The sequence below is a fragment of the Vulpes vulpes genome, chromosome 15, assembly GCF_048418805.1.
Source record: "Vulpes vulpes isolate BD-2025 chromosome 15, VulVul3, whole genome shotgun sequence".
Classification (NCBI taxonomy): domain Eukaryota; kingdom Metazoa; phylum Chordata; class Mammalia; order Carnivora; family Canidae; genus Vulpes; species Vulpes vulpes.
The window spans coordinates 102,589,992-102,605,999 of record NC_132794.1 but is presented as its reverse complement, the minus strand read 5'-3'; the positions used below and the strand labels follow the sequence as shown (position 1 = coordinate 102,605,999).

At 50.8% G+C, this 16,008-nt stretch overlaps 1 protein-coding gene across 37 annotated transcripts in view; it reads left to right on the top strand.

The window, feature by feature from the left end:
- The window catches only part of AFAP1L2 (actin filament associated protein 1 like 2), a 101,300-nt gene that overhangs the window by 51,870 nt on the left and 33,422 nt on the right, over positions 1-16,008 (top strand). For all 37 annotated transcript variants that reach the window (XM_072740118.1, XM_072740113.1, XM_072740115.1 and 34 more), the window contains 3 exons: positions 5,158-5,286; positions 12,031-12,105; positions 13,495-13,589. In XM_072740118.1, coding sequence (XP_072596219.1) covers positions 12,054-12,105; positions 13,495-13,589 — 147 coding nt within the window. In that variant the 5' untranslated portion in view covers positions 5,158-5,286; positions 12,031-12,053. The remainder of the gene's footprint in view (positions 1-5,157; positions 5,287-12,030; positions 12,106-13,494; positions 13,590-16,008) is intronic.

The window sequence follows — 16,008 nt, the reverse complement described above, 5'->3', positions numbered from 1 at the left end:
AAATGGCCACATTCCTCCGAGCTCCGAGGGCTGAAAAATGTCAGTAGGGTTGGCACCCGCTAGGGCCCTGCTTTTGTTGACTGTTATTTCCTAGGGTCTGTAGCAGGGCCTGAAGGGAGCCGACCACAGGAGAATCCCCGGCCTCCACTGTGCTTAGCACCTCGTCAGAGCCCCAGACCTGCAAAGGCTGATCCTGACCCTCTCCGGGAAGGAGCTCATGCCCAGCCCGGAATACAGACTGGGCACACTCAGAGACGACCGTGAACAACTGGCCATGATAGGAAGGCCTCTCAGGAGACAGGCTGGCTGTGCTGGTTGTGGGCTGCTCTGGAGAGAAGGGACCTGGATGGGCCTTGAAGGATGATGCAGATCTGCAGAGGGATAGAAATGCCATCCCCAGGCTTTGGGGCCCTGGTTCCTGGTCCTGTATTTCTTCAACTCGGGGGCTTACCGTTCACCTAGCACTGCTGTTTTAGAGGAAAAGGGGAGCATTTCTCTGCTTTCTTGGTGCTTCTCCCACTCCCCCTCCTGCACCCCCCATCCCCACCACCACCCATCTGCCTGGCCCATCAGTTCCCAGTGGCAGGGACCACAGGCCTGTGTCTGATGGCATTCTGCAGCTCTCATTCACCCAGGGCTTCTGAAGTCCCTGCATCTAGTGGAATCATCACCAAGTCCCATGGCCAGGCCTGCTACTCATCTAGAGCGGCCCGCTGCCCCTTTGCCAAGCATGGTGGAACAGGAGGCAGGGGTCGTGATCCAGAGAAATCTCTCTGACTCCTTGGGAACGGGATGACAGATAGCAAATACTTTGACTTGAACATACGTGGATTTGAGCCCCAGTGCCATTAGCTACTATGGTTGGGCCTCGGAGCCCATTCCCATGCTGTGCCTTTGCAGGGTGGCGGGGAGAATTGGAGGTGGCAGGGCACAGGGTCCTTCGTGGTCCCCACCCCTGCCGCCTGCGGTTCTTGTGCCCTTGCTGAGCCTGACCCCAGACCGCACCCCCTCCCCATTACCCAGGGGTCCCCCGAATTCCAGTGGAGCCCGGGAGCCCCGAGGAGAGGCCGTGGTCTCCGCTCCACCGGGGGTGGGGTTACACAACAGAGGACACAGCCCACCTCTCCCCCGGGCCACGAGCTTGGCGAGGGGGAGGATCAGGCTGGCACGGGTCAGTAGCTCCAGCTACTACCACTCGAGTCTGAGGTCTCTAAGTGGACACCCCCACCCTCGGCCCATCCTGGGCCCAGCAATCCAGCCAAACAGCCCTAGCAGTGGGCCTGATGCAGGCACCTCCTGAGCCTCCTCACAACCTCGCCCCCAGCAAGCCCTCCCCAACACCCTTGTCCTCCTCATCTGCCCTGCCTCCCCTCCTGAGTCCCCTTCCACTGTCCTCCCCACCGCTTGCACTTACTCCATCTCTGGCATGTTGGGCCAGCGATGGGCATGGCCTCCCCATGGCCTCCCCTGCGGGACAAGCACAGGCTCCATAGCAAAGCAGAGCAAGCCTCATTGCCCGCCTGATCTTCACTTTGCAGTTCTGGCCTTGGATCTCCCCCTCCCCCCTCCCCTGTGCTCCGTGCGCCACAGACCTGTGGCTTCTCAAATATCCCCCATGCTTTCAGCGTTGAGTTGTCTGAACATCTCTCTTCCTTTTCCTAAAGTGCCTCTGCCTCTTCCCTGCGAACTCCTATTCATCCTCAGGGGCCAGCGTATAAATTCCTCCTGCAGATCACCCCTGAGTTTGTGTCTGGCGCCTTCCTGATCCTTGGACACATTCCTGAATCACTTCTCTTCTCACCCTGTGTATTCACAGCCCACCCCCCTCCCCAGACATGGCACTTCTGGAAAGACGGGGGACCTCATCTCGGACAACTTCGTCTCCCCAGAAACAGGCACGACACTCTTTACCCTTTGGCCCCGGTACATATTTGCAAGCTTGCTTGAAAATAAACCAAAGCTGTTTTCCAGGAATCCGGCAGCTTTGGGGAATCACTGAGGATGTGAAACTGAAGACACACTGGAGTTTTAATGCCTTTTTCTTTTTTGTAAGCGGAAGTAGCAGCAGTAACAGTCTGGAAGGGATCAGAAGGTCAGGAAAAGCGCAGCTTGAGATCCTAGCTGCTTCGCAAGGCCCGTTCACTTTTCCACATCCCCTGTAGCTGAGTTCAAGGCTCGGTGTCATTTCCTCAGATTTATCCTTTGTTTTCCCTGCTTTGACTTCTTTAAACTCACTGCTTTTTAGCTTGTCGAGTTCCTGCAGCCAACAGGAAAGTCCTGAATAGCTGTTCAAAAAAATACTCAAAACCAAACAAAAACAACCTAAGGCCTTGCCCTACTGCACCTCTTCCCAGAAGCCTTCCAGGCCTAGGAGTCTCATCCCTATGTAAATCTCATCCCTCGGGCTGGTCTCGCTCTGCCTCTGTGCTTGCACAAGGCAAGAAGCACACCGTCTGGATCCATTTTACTTTCCTGGTTGGTTTAGGCCAAGGGCCCAGCTAAGTGCTGGGCACATCCTGAGGTCCCACCGTCTTGACTGGTGGGCTCTGGGAGCTAGCTTTTGCTGGCACCCTTTCAAACCCCACTCCATTATGAATCTAATCGGTTTTAAGTAGACTCGGCAAAGGCCAGTGGCCTCTTGCAGACCCACACTTTCAATACTGAGGAACAGGGCCAGAGACTCTGCTGTTGGCCCAGGGCCCTTTCCTAGGCAGAACTACCCAAATGTGGCTTCCTTCTGGCCTTATCTGGACTCTCACCATCTATCCATCTCTTCACTGGCAGAGATGAGGGCCACCTTCCAACCCACCCTCCAAGCCGTTGGCTGCATGCAGCATCTGGGTTGCTGGCTGCATTTTACCTTCACTTGGCTTTTGGCAAGCCAGATGGGAGTGGACACACAGCCCTCTGGGGAGCTTGTTTCGTTCTTCATCCTTTACCAGGATGGAGCGTGGAGCTTTCTCTGCTGCTTCTCTGGCTTTGGCAAACTAGAGTTTCCCTTGGGAGCACCCTTGCCAGGAAGAGAGTGCTCTGATTATGCGAGGCGGTGCACACCCATGTGGGCGAGTTGGCTGACCCTTGTATTTGATCTGATAGTAACGTGAGCTGGCACTGCCTTCCTCTGATACAAGCAAATCATCACCCCCATCTCTTCTTCCAGCTCTCCCAGCAATGGCAATATTCATTCCAGGGAGTCTAGATTTATAGGAATGGGGTTCAAAGGCTACGGCCGTACTGAGGTCCAAGGAGGGTTGGAAGAGAAAGAGGCTACCAGGCTCTCCCTTAGAACTAGGAGAGCATGAGGGCTTCTTTCTCAAATGAAGGGAGTAAGAAGATAATCTAGGGCTCTTGTTCCATTCTGGGGAGCTAGGCTTTTGGGGGATGTCGGAAGGATGCCCTACATGGATGGAGGCATCCAGTGGGGTGTTGCCGGTAGCTTGGTCTTAAGAGTCAGACAGCAAACGGGCTCTCTGCCCCGGGCCATGTGGGACATTTTGGGCCTTCTCTGGGCCATTAGGCCCACGTCTGCAAAGTGGGCATAATTGTGCTTATCTCTTCAACTTGTTGTGAACTGGTAGGTGCCTAGTGAAGTCATTCATTTATTCATTCATCCCATAAACATCCATTCAACACAACAGTGCAGGTGCCAAAGATGTAGTGTAGGATAGATGTCCTCTTATCGAGCTAGTAGATTTTGTCATTTATAACTTTGTGAAATGGGCAGGGCCTATGTGGTCTTCTCTACTTTCCAGATGAGGAAATGAGTTTGGAGAGTTTGTGTGACTGCTCAAAATTCCCACAGCAGGTGATATGGAACAAATCAGGACTTCTTGGCTGCCATCCTTGGGAGCAGGGCCCCAGATGTGTGCTCTGGCACTGCATCCAGACCTGCGATTCTCAGTGTTGGCTGCACACTGGAATTACCTGAGAAGGCTTCAGAACTGCTGATTCGTGGGGCACCTGGGTGGCGATGTCAGTTAAGCATCCAACTCTTAGTTTCGGCTCGGGTCGTGGATCAAGCCCCACATTGGCCTCTGCATCCCATTCTACTTGGGATTCTCTCTCCCTCTCCCTCTGCCCCATTCATATTCTTTCTTTCTTTCTCTCTCTCAAAAAAATACATCTTTTAAAAAGGAAAGAAAAAAAAAGAACTACTAAGTCCTGGGTTCTACTCCCAGAGATTCTGATATCATCGATCTGGGATGTGGTTCAGGTATCAGGATTTTTTAAAGCTCTCCAGGTGATCCAATGTACCAGGGTTGGAAAGCACAGGGTAGAAGCTCAAGAAGCTGGCTGCCATTACTGAGCATGTTTTGGAGAGCCAGCTGGGCAGCAGAGCTAAGATGACCCCATGAGCAAATACAGTATCCTATTCTTAATAGAGATTAGATCACAGATAATAACAACAGCAGCAGTGGTGAATGCCCCGCTCCTACACTGTTGTCCTCTGCACTGTCCTCTGCACTAGCATCTCTGCAAGGTGGCTCCAGTGAGAAATTGAAAGGCACTTCTACAACGGTGGAGCCAATTTGGTACCTTGAGTCCCTGGGACCAGGGCACTTGGCCAGCTTGGGAGTGATGCTGGACTCAGTTTTAGTTGAGGTGGCTTATTTACTGAAGAAATTCAGGAAGGTTTTATTTTTCTGTTTGCCCAGCTGTGGCTTCTGATGGGTCATCCATTTTTCTGTGGGGACAGCATAATCACTGTTTCATCTCCTTGGAGTGACTGTGTTTCTGTCCATGGGGAATGATGAATAAGTGGGTCAACCACAGCATTTCATTTGATGGTTATAGGTTTGATCTGTGTTCAAGTTCCCCAAACCCAGAACTGTCCTGACTGACTTTTTATCAAGTAAGCAATCCTGTTTCCAGACTCATGGCCTGATGGGCTTGACTGGGCCGTCTTGGCCACTGTCACTCCAGCAAATGGTAGACATCTCAAATCCAAGGGTCTGTTTTCCTCTCCCCAGGACCCTAGAATTGAGAATCTCACCTTTTGGCTGGGCCTTCCAGGTGCTTCCAGGCTTACCCCAAACCCCTCCCACTCAGGACCATAAGCTCCATGGTGAGCTGATGCAGGATCTGAAGGCGTATCTGAGCTGGGTATTTGGAGAGAAGGCAGTGGCTATAAAGGGGGGTTCTCTTTTCTGTTTCTAGCCTTGGAGCAGCTGTTGACAGAGCTGGATGACTTCCTCAAGATTCTCGACCAGGAGAACCTGAGCAGCACAGCGGTGGTGAAGAAGAGTGGCCTGGCTGAGCTCCTCCGACTTTATACCAAAAGCAGCAGTAAGTGTGGCCTGAGGGCCTTTAAGAGATCCCCATGGAAACAGAAGGGTGGTCCTGCTAGGGCCGCCATAACAAAGTCCCACCGACTGGATGACTTAAACAATAGAAATTTGTTTTCTCAGAGCTCTGGAGGCCAGAAGTCTGAGATCAAAGCATTGGGCAGGGTAGGTTCCTTCTGAGGCCTCCCTGTTTGGCTTATAGATGGCCGTCTTCTGTCTGGGTCTTCATAACATCTTCCCTCTGTGTATGTGTCCGTGTCCAAATCTCCTTCATACAAGAACACCGTGTTACTTACCTCTTTAATGACCTCTTCTCCTACTGCAGTCACATTCTGAGGTTTTCAGGGCTAGGACTTAATACATGAATCTGGTGGAGCGGAGGAACACAATTCAGCCCATTGCAACAGTGTAGGAGTGATGGGATGTGGATGGGAGCCCAGAAATCTCTGAATGCTCAACACAGCAGCCCTGAGTGTGGTTTTAAACAAAGTGTTTTCAAAGCACTTATTCAAAGTGGAGAAGGGCAAATACATCATTCCAATAATAGCCAGCGCTTCATTGAGTATTTCCCACCTGCACACATAGTAATTGGTTTCATCTTCAAGTCACCCCTCTGAGGCTGGTGCTGTTGTTACAGATGAGGATGTTACAGATGAGGCCTGGAGAGTTTAAATTACTTGCCTGGTGTCTTATGGCCCAAAGGAAAACATAGTTTTAAGGTTGTATATCACAGAACTCTTGAGTGCAGAGTTGGGTTTTTTTTTTCAATATTTTACTTATTTATTTATTCATGAGAGACACACACACACAGAGAGAGAGAGAGAGAGAGAGAGAGAGAGAGAGAGAGAGGCAGAGACACAGGAAGAGGGAGAAGCAGGCTCCACGCAAGGAGCCAGATGTGGGACTCGATCCCGGGTCCCCAGGATCACACCCTGGGCTGCAGGTGGCGTTAAACCGCCGCGCCACCGGGGCTCCTATCCTTTTTATTGAGGTAGATTTTACAATCAAGGATGTAGATCTTAAGCATTCAATTCAGTGAGTTTGGCAGTTGTGTACTCCTGTGTACATACCGCCCAAAACAAGACCTAGAACATTTTTATCATTCTCGAAGGTTCTTTTTTGCCCCTTCCCAGCAAACTCCTCCTCACCCCCACCCTTCACCCCAAGGTAACCATTGTTCTCATTTCTCCCACCATACGTTAGTGTTGCCCATCTTAGAGCTGCTTATAAGTGGAATCATTTGTGTCTACTTTATGTCTGTTGTCTTTCACTCTGGGGATTTGTCCACACTATGAGCTCCGTCAGTAGTTCTTTCTGTTGCTCAGTAGTGTTCCGTTCTGTGAATACACCACAATCTGCCGATCCACTCCCTTGTTGATGGACATGCGTGTTGTTCGTGGGTTTGGGCTATCATGAATAATACGGCTGCTCTGAACGCCCTTGCACAAGTCTTCTTGTGGACATTTGTTTTCATTTCTAGCACATTCAGATTTCTTTTTTTTTTAAAAAAAGGAAAGCTTTCTTGTGAAGTCCTGACAGTTTAGTTGAGTCTATTTTTATGTCGGATGTTTGGGAACTGGAAGTGATATTTTGGGACCGTAAGGGACCACATCTAATCCATCTGCCTCAGAGCAGCTGAAATGCATGCCGGAGGAGGGAAGTGTACCCTCTGTAGCCATCACCATCAGGAAATTCTCCCTTTCAGCCAACCTGGATCCACCAGGCTACGTTTCAAGGGCTTTTTTCCTTTTCTTTGTTCCCTGTGGAATAAATGAGACAGAGTCATAAAGCAGAGGCATGTTGCCTTATGCCCAGCAGCTGCCTCTTCTGCCGGAATGAGCTGGCTCTCTTCGCCTTCCATAAGAGGTGTTTTCCTTGAGTCCCATTTGTGGGCTTCGCTGCTGGCCAGGCCACCCTGTGGTTCCCAGGCTCCTCCCTGCTCCCTGGCTGGCGGCTCCCTGGCTGGCGTTGGCTGAGCACTGGTCAGCAGCACATCAAAGGTGGGAATGTTAGGTGGGAAATCCACATTACAATGCCAGGGGAGTTCAAGATGAGTCACCCTGGGCGGAATCTATCAATACAACCCTTCAAGGATCACTTGTGGACCGTTTGGATGTGCTCTGACTTGCGATGTTTAATGATAGACGACACCTCCATCAGGAATTGGAAGACCCATGTGATGGGCCCCAACCCCTGGTTCTTGGTTCTGAATGCTCTCGGGGGCCCCCTGGGTGGGGTCCCCTCTTTGGGTTAATGTGCTGTGCAGCTTCCTGTAGGATGACCTTTGTTTCACCCCAGATCTCTGCATGTTCTGCTCTGATAGAGTCAGGCCCTCCCCCCACCGTTGGTGTCTGCAGCTTGCAGGAGGCGTCCCGATGTGGACTGCCCGCAGTGCATCCCTCAGACCACCGGAAGTACGTGCACAGCCTTACTGAGACCTGTGGCTGCCACCCCTGTTCTCAGGGCTGATGTCCATTCAGGTCCTCTTCGTGCTCTCTTAGCTAGGAGGGTGGTTAGAGCAGCAGCTAGCAGCCCATGTGCATGTACACTGTGTCCCAGCACGGTCCTAATGCAGGAAATGGTGTGCGCTGTGCCCCCTAGCCCCCATCCCAAGGCAGTGAGAGAGTTGTTGTCCTCATCTTCTCAACAAGGGAACTGAACACTCAGAGAATCACTTCTTCAAGGCCCGCGGCCGTGAGGCACAGAGCCAGGGCTCAGGCCTGGGCAGGTGCACATAACCGCTGTACTGCCCTCATTGTCCCATTTTCCAGATTCATCTGCACCACAGTAGTTGTGCTACACAGCACAGAATCCAAAGTCCCCCTGAAATCAAAGCATTTGTTTTCCTTCTCAGCCTCCCAGGCCTGTGTTGCTGTATTTTTTTCCAGCAAATTAGCTCAGCTTGATGGGACTTGTATGTGGAGGCAGGGTGATCATTTTGAGATAGTCTGTGGTCTACACTGGCTGAACTGTTGTTTACTCCCACACATTTTGGGGAGAGTATGTGTGAGAGAAAGAGAGAAAGTGTGTGTGTTTACCCTTTTCAAATTGTCCATTTGGGTTTTCTGATCTTTTATTGTATGAGTGTAACGAGAATTTTCTACTCTCTCTACCTTTCATCTGGATGGCGAGGTCAAGGTAGGGATTGAGGTTTATCGGGAGCCAGTTGTTGGTTTCTGCTTTCAGCTGAGAGGGTCCCCCAGTGCCCTGCTCAGAGACTCTGGAAAAGTGTCAGGGGCTGCCCCTCTGAGGGGAAGAGCTGCTCATGTTCTGTCTATATAATGGTAGTCCCTATCCCTCGCCCCTCCTCATCACCCAGTTCTCTGGGAGGGACCACCCCCTGCACACCAGGGTCATTCCCCAGGAGCCACACGCTCACTCAGGAGCATGCTGAGCTCTCCTTTCCAACCACACCAGTTGTCCTTTCCCACATGCTGGTGTTAGTGATCCCATTATTCTCTCTTTCCCCCACCAATGTCGGGCTCATAAAGGTAGAAACAGTGTCTTCTATTTCGTCCTGTGCTGTACCCCCAGCACCTAGCAGGGTGCCCATGCCCAGTGCACTTGTGAAGAAAATGAATGAGAGAAAATTCTCCAACCCAAGGCTACTGCTGACATGGGACAGACAGCTCAGTAGTCTCCCATTATAGGGCCAAGTTCACTTGGAGCATCTCCCAGGATTGCAGATGGTCCTGAGAGCCTGTTACCTATGAACCTGGATGGTTGGTAACCAGCACCCATGAAACCAGCACCCATGAAAACCAAAACCTTGACTAACCATGGCCTTCGGCAGAGTGCCCAAGGTGGGAGACGCAGCCCCGGGGAGTGGCCAGTGTGAATTTTCTCTGCAATTTATAAGCTGCCATCTGGGGGAGGAAGCACCTGCCTAATATCTAACAGTTAAAATAAGGATAACAATATCTTGCCTTTTTTTTTTCTTTTCTTTTTTACAGGACCATGGGCTTAGTCAACAGCAAGAAAAAAATAAATGCACATAAGATGAACATTGCACTATTTACATTCCTTAGATTCCTGTTTTGATCTTTATCAGAAGCATCTGAATATTTTTATGTAGTTGCGGTTTGCCTCTATTCTGCTTTACATTATTTTTACATTTAGAGTTGCTGTCTGTGCACATTTCCATGTGCTGACAGTTTACGTACTTTTTCTTTTTTTTTTCTTTTTGCTATTCTGAAAGGATCCTTTAACTGTAAATATTGGATATCTTTGTAAATAGTAGACAGAGCTACTTTGTTATTTTTCACAGCTAGGTAGTGCTCACCAGTAGATGAACAGTGATGTTTAACCAGTCTCTGATTAGCGGCATTCAGGTTTTGTAATTTAAAAAAAAGGGGGGGGGGGGCGTATCCCTGGATGGCTCAGCGGTTTGGTGCCTGCCTTCGGCCCAGGGCGTGATCCTGGAGACCCAGGATTGAGTCCCACATCGGGCTACCTGCATGGAGCCTGCTTCTCCCTCTGCCTGTGTCTCTGCCTCTCTCTCTGTTTCTCATGAATAAATAAATAAAATCTTAAAACAAACAAACAAACAAACAAAAAAAACCTTAGGAGCACCTGAATGGCTCAGTCAGTTAAGCATCTGCCTTCAGCTCAGGGTCCTGCAATGGAGCCCTGCGTCAGGCTCTCTGCTCAGTGGGGAGTCTGCTTGTCCCCTTCCCCACTCCACCCCCTTTTGTGCTCACTTAGTCTCTCCTCTCTCAAATGAATAGAATTTTTTTTTAAAAAAAAAATCATACAGCATTACAATAAACATCCTCAAACAAAATTTTGTTTATATGCTCGAGTTTAGGACAAATTTCTGGCAGTGGCAATGCTGGGTTAAAGATTATGAACGCTTGAAGAAAAAAAAATATGAACACTTAAATTTTCCTCCAAAATCACTTCCAAAATGTCTGTGTCAATTTATGTACTCTCTAGTAATGTATTTATTGTCAAAGGTGACATACTGTTATAAATGTTGATGTACCACATTTTCTTTTCACCTTTTCCCGTTACTGAGCCTTTGAGCTATTCCCCCTGTTTTAGGCTGTCATTTTTCATCCTTGTTAGTTATAGGGTTAACTTTTTCAAGTTCCTTAATATTTGAGTCTTGTACTGTAGGAAACTTAAGAGTTAGATAAAAACAGGCAATATTCATCACAATAGTTTTTCCATGCAATGCAGGAAAGGCACATGGGTTAGCTGTTTTGCTCAGAATTGCACGATGAATGGCAGGGCCTGCTGCCTGCCCCTGCAGAGCACTCGTCCTGTGTGCTGTCCTCTGGAGAAGGTACTAACCTGGCCCCTCTGGATCTCAGGCAGTGGGAGTACACCAGTTGTGACTAACTACATTTCGATCGTATCATTCCCTCCCGTGAACTGCTGCAGTATGGGGTGACATTGCTGACTGGTCCCGCAAGCTGATGGCAGCAGACCCCTCTGGCTGCATCCTCCCCACGTTCTTCTGGGTTTCCAGGGCTCTGTGTTTGCAGGCCTTTTGGCTGGAGGCCGGGCAACTTGCGGTGTGGATCTCACACTGTGACCTGCCTCCTTCACCAGAGGCTTGAATATGGACACCTTGGCCGGGTAACAGGGTCTCCAACTAGTGTAGCCACAGGTTTCTAGGAAATGCAAATTAAGGGGCAAAGAAAGAAATGCAGGAGGATTTCTAAGAGGAAGAGCACTAGGATGAGCTTCCTCTGCAGTCTTCTGAAGAATAGGTCTTTGGGGCATGAGAAACTGAGCAAGTGTTAGGAGACTAATATTTCTCTGCTCAGACAGGCCCTGGAAAGGTAACCTACACAGAGATGATTTTAAAAGAGGGAAGAGCTGTGTTGTTGTAGGGTACAATCTGTAGGGTAGAACAGGTGTCTGGCAGTGCTCCATATGAATACATATAAGTATATGTATATTCATTCATTCATTCATTTATTTATTTAGATTTATTTATTCATTTGAGAGGGAAAGAGAGAGAGTGAGAATGCACAAGCAGGGGGAGAGGCAGATGGAGAAGCAGGCTCCTCACTGAACTGGGAGCCTGATGTGGGACTCAGTACAAGCACCCCGAGGTCATGACCTGAGCCAAAAACAGACACACGCTTAATGGACAGAGCCACCCAGGCGCCCAGTGCTCCGCTTTTATTTTTATTTATTTATTTATTTTTTTTTAGTGCTCTGCTTTTAATTCCCAGCACACTCACCCCGCCAAACACAGAGCTCACGATTTGGGGGCCTCAAGCCCCCACAATGGCACCTCACCTAGAGCCACTGGGAACTAAGTTTCCAGTTCCTCAGTATGGCCTCGCATACAGAGATATCACTCTGATGAGCCCGAGCAAGTAACTCAGACTAGAGTGAGAATGACTGATAGGAGATATTTTGCAATTTAAATGAAATGCTAGGAAACCCAGAGAAATCTGCTTGGTGGAATATGGGGCAGATCTTTGAGGTATGGGTGCCTTTCCACAAGACTTTTATTCCTGAAGCTATCCTTCTGTACCTATCTTTTTTCCCCTCCCACCCCCACCCCACTCCTAGGTTAGAAAACATAACAGTCAGCAACTTGGCATTTCTGTTTTTGGAAATCTGTCAACTCTATAATGGACTCTTTCAATCAAGTCAAAATGTTGTATGCTTTTACTGGAACCCGTGCTAATGACAGTGTCTCTCGGGGGACACTTTCTCTCTACAAGCCATTTCCCATTGCGGAATCACAGGAAACCTCTGTCTTCCCATCTTCCCTCTGCAGGTTCTGATGAGGAGTACATTTATATGAACAAAGTGACCGTCAACAAGCCACAGAATGCTGAGTCCCAAGACAAAGGTACTGTCTAGGACTGCTGATGGCCTGGCCAGCTTCTGGGATGGGGAGGCATAAGCTTTGGTCCCACCCACCCCCTTCCTCCCCAGCCAGCACCAGACAGCCCATGGGAGTTATTTCTGGCATTCACATTTTGGTTGATGGTATTTCGGGTTGATGTATTTTGGGATATTTCATCAGGCCACCTCCTTGCCTCTTAAAGGTCTCATGTCCCCTCTGTGGATAAGCAATCTGACCCTAAAGCCTCTCAGCTTTTCCCAGCATTATCCCAGGAATAGGAAGTCATGGTCAGATGTTCTAGGAAAGCAGTCACTGTATAGTGCTGACTCCACACCCAGCTTTATATCTTTTGGTAGAAGTCTGGATTTTATGTGCCTGTGAGAGGGGGCGGGAATAGAGAATGGAAATGCTGATGTCAGCACCTGCCTTAATATTCTAAAGTCTTGCTCAAAGGTGTTCTCTTGGTAGAATATTATATCTTAACATTGGAAGGACATATTGTGTCTCCCATGACGTCTAACTTACTCTTCTGCTCTGTTCTGCTCTCTTCTTTTCTCTGAAAACCTTCAGGAATGGGTCTGCCAAAACCCTAGGGAGGGGAGGCCCAGAGGTGTTGCAGAACTGCATAGTTGTAGAGGAGAGGGGATTAGAAGCCACATCTCCCAACTCCCAAGCCTGTGACTGAAATGCAGAGGCTTAGCCAGAGGTGGGAATGCAGCTCTCCAAAGCATTCAGTCGTGTTAAGGGCTTGGCTTCAGGATGCCTGCCACCAAAGCCCCGGGGTCAGATCTGTGTGAGCCTGTCTGTCCCGGGGCTGGCCGGGCCGCTGTCTGAAGTGGTCAAGCTCAGAAGAGCCTTTGGAGCCCTTTTCCTTAAGAGCACAAGCACACAGAGGGCTGGTGGCCGAGTTCTCCAGTGTGGCTTTTGCACCTCCTATTCCACTGCCAAGCCTGGGGCTCAGTAGAAATTATCCACATGCAAGCTACCACTGTGCCCAGGGCCATTTGCCTTCTGGGGAAACTGGGATGGAAAGAGCCATAATCACAGGGTCGGAGCTGGGAGCTGCTCCACATAATGACCACAGGGCAGCTCCTCTGCTCGCTAAAGCTCTGTGGCTGGGCCATTTTTGGCATAGGGCAAATGGAAGAGAGGGTGCGGAGCCTGCCCGAAACCCCAGAGCAGTTCCTTCTGAGGAATCTGCCCATGGCTCAGGCACCACTGCACCCTATTCTTGGAGGAAAAACCACATTGGCTCCTGGGACCGCCTGCCTGGGTAATTAACACCTGCTCAAATAGATCTCCTGGCACATGTGACCAGACATTCCGGGGTAACGGGACCTGCTGTGAGGCTGGGCACCCCTCATCAAAGCTTCTCCTGTTTGCTGCCCGCAGCACCTGAGGAGCAGAACCCACTGACCAACGGGGAGCCTGGCCAGCACTCTTTGGCCCCTCAGAAGAGTCTTCCAGACCTCCCACCACCCAAGATCGTAAGTGTTCATCGGAGACCCCTGACCTCCCAACTGGGGCCCCCGTGAACTTCCAGTTGTTTACACAGGGGTCAGTCCACCAAGTGGCTGGCATTTTCTGAGCACCTACTGTGTGTAGGACGTGGGGCAGGGCCCTGGGAGAGAATGAACAAAAGGATACCTGCACGTAGGTGACATCATTTGCCCAGGGCCATAGTGCTCAGGACAGAGGCTAATGGGAATGGGAGATGCAGGGAGTTGCCTTCATCCAATGCCACCGTGTGTTTGAGGCTACACCGTGTGTTTGAGGCTACACCCAGCACCATGTGAGTGGGGCCATGTATAGCTGTGGTCACCAGCTCAGGCCGCAGCAAACTTCTAGAAATGTAAATCATATCCCCTGGCACTTCCTGCTTCAAACCAGCCAAAGGCTTTCATTGAACTTAGGAAAAAACATCCGCATTCCTTAACCCAGCCCCATGGGCCACACGGTCTACACAGCCTGGCCCAGCTGCATCTCCAGCCTCACTATACCTGCTCTTCGCTGGCCTCCTCTTCCTGGATTGGACCACATGGTCAGTGTTGCCTCGGGGACTTGGTACTTTCTGGACCCTGGCTCTCCAGTGGCTGCCACCTCCTCATCTCTCAGACGTTCATGGACAGGCTTTCCCTGATCTGCTGCACGAGGCAGCCCACGCCCATCCCCACCGCAGTTAGCATCTGCCCCATGGCCAGTTACCCCTCCATGGCACTCACCACTGTCGAGACGGTCTTGGTATTCTCTGCCTCCCCAACCAGATGTGAGCTTCGTAGGACAGGGAGAGAGGCTCTCGTTGACTGCTTCGTGCCCTGTGTCTGCACACCATACACATGTATTTGCTCATGGGTGGTTGGATGGACAGAATGAATTAGGAAACCTACAGACCTGGGTTCAGATCCCAGCTCTGCCAGCTACTAGCTCTTTGACCTTGAGCCAGTGATTTAAGGTCTCTGGCCCTCTGTTCCTGGTGTTTAAGAGAATCTGAATCTCTATCTCCTAAGATTGTCTTATTTGACGGGCTAAGGCTGGGCATGGCGTACTAGGAGGTTAGTATTCAGGGGGGTAGGCAGCTGTGTTTATATTTTATGGGGGGAGGAAACCAAGAATCGGCAGGTTTATAGTGTCTGAATGTTGCACACATAGAAAGTGACAGAGCCAGGATTTGAACCTAAATTCTTTCCTGTCTAGAACCTGCTCAAGGAGGCTTCCTGAGAAGTATGAAGGGGGAAATGGGAAGGATTTCCACGGGCAGCAGGGTCCTGGGGCCAGTGCCAGCAGGGAGCTGTGTGACTCTGTGGTCACTGAGCTCCCACAACACCATCCAGGGGCAGATCTGTGCTCTCACGTCACTGCTGAGGGCTTCCCAACCCCAGTCTGGTCCCCTTCATGCCTCCCTGAAGGCGTCAGGGCTCCTCAGGCAGCTCTCGCAGCTGGTAGGCAGTTCTGGAATACCTGGGAGTATCCCACCACATGAGGCCCTCCAGCTGGGTGACAGCTGGCAGAGAGTCTTCATCTCAGCCCCAGTGAGACTTGGTGGCCTGACCCTGAGTTCTGGGTGTCCCCACTATGCTGACAAAGCAGGTAACTGCTACACCTGAGCAGCTAGCCGTCCTGGTGCACACAGGCTTGGTCCTCCCCACCATCTGTCTAGGGGTGCAGACTTTTGTCACTTTTCCTACAAAGAAACAGAGGCTCAGTTCAAATAGCCGGCCCCGGGCTCACCTCCGGGAGGTACCAGGGCCAAGGTTTGAATGCAGTTTCTTGGACTCCAGGCCACTCTGCAGGCCGCCTGCTGAAGCACTTCTTTTCAGCAGAGTAAAAGGGTCTGTTCTGTTCCTGCCAGCTGCAGGCTCCCCTCACTTCCAGCCCAGGACCGGGGAGAGGGGGTACGGCCCCTCCATGCCTGACCAGTTGCTGCCACAGTAACCTGGGGGAGATGCTGTGATTTTCTGCTGTGCTTCAGGCACTGCTTGCTGGGTGGGGAAAGGGGAGGTGGTTGCTCTGGGCTGAACTTTCCTCTCTGGAATTCAGCATCTGATTCTGATCGGGGTCAGCATCAGGTGCCGCCGCCTAGCATCTCAAGCCTGGGGCAGCAGGTCAGCACCTGCGGGGGGAGGCTTCCACCAGGCCGAGTGTCATCGTGGGCACCACGCCCTGGGTGGAGCATCATGACTTGCTCTAGAAATCTGTGCTTCGCGGACCTGGTGGGTTGCTGGGAGGCCCAGGCACTGGGACCAGGTTGTAGTGAGAATGAGGCTGTGTCCCAGCAACCTCTGGGGTTCTGGCACCGGCTTCTCCTGCTCCTGTACGTGGACACAGAGGCTCCAAGGGCCCCGGGATGGGAGCTGCAGGGCCTCCGAACAAGACCGGGGCGAGCGGCCTTCCCCTAGAGCAGACTTC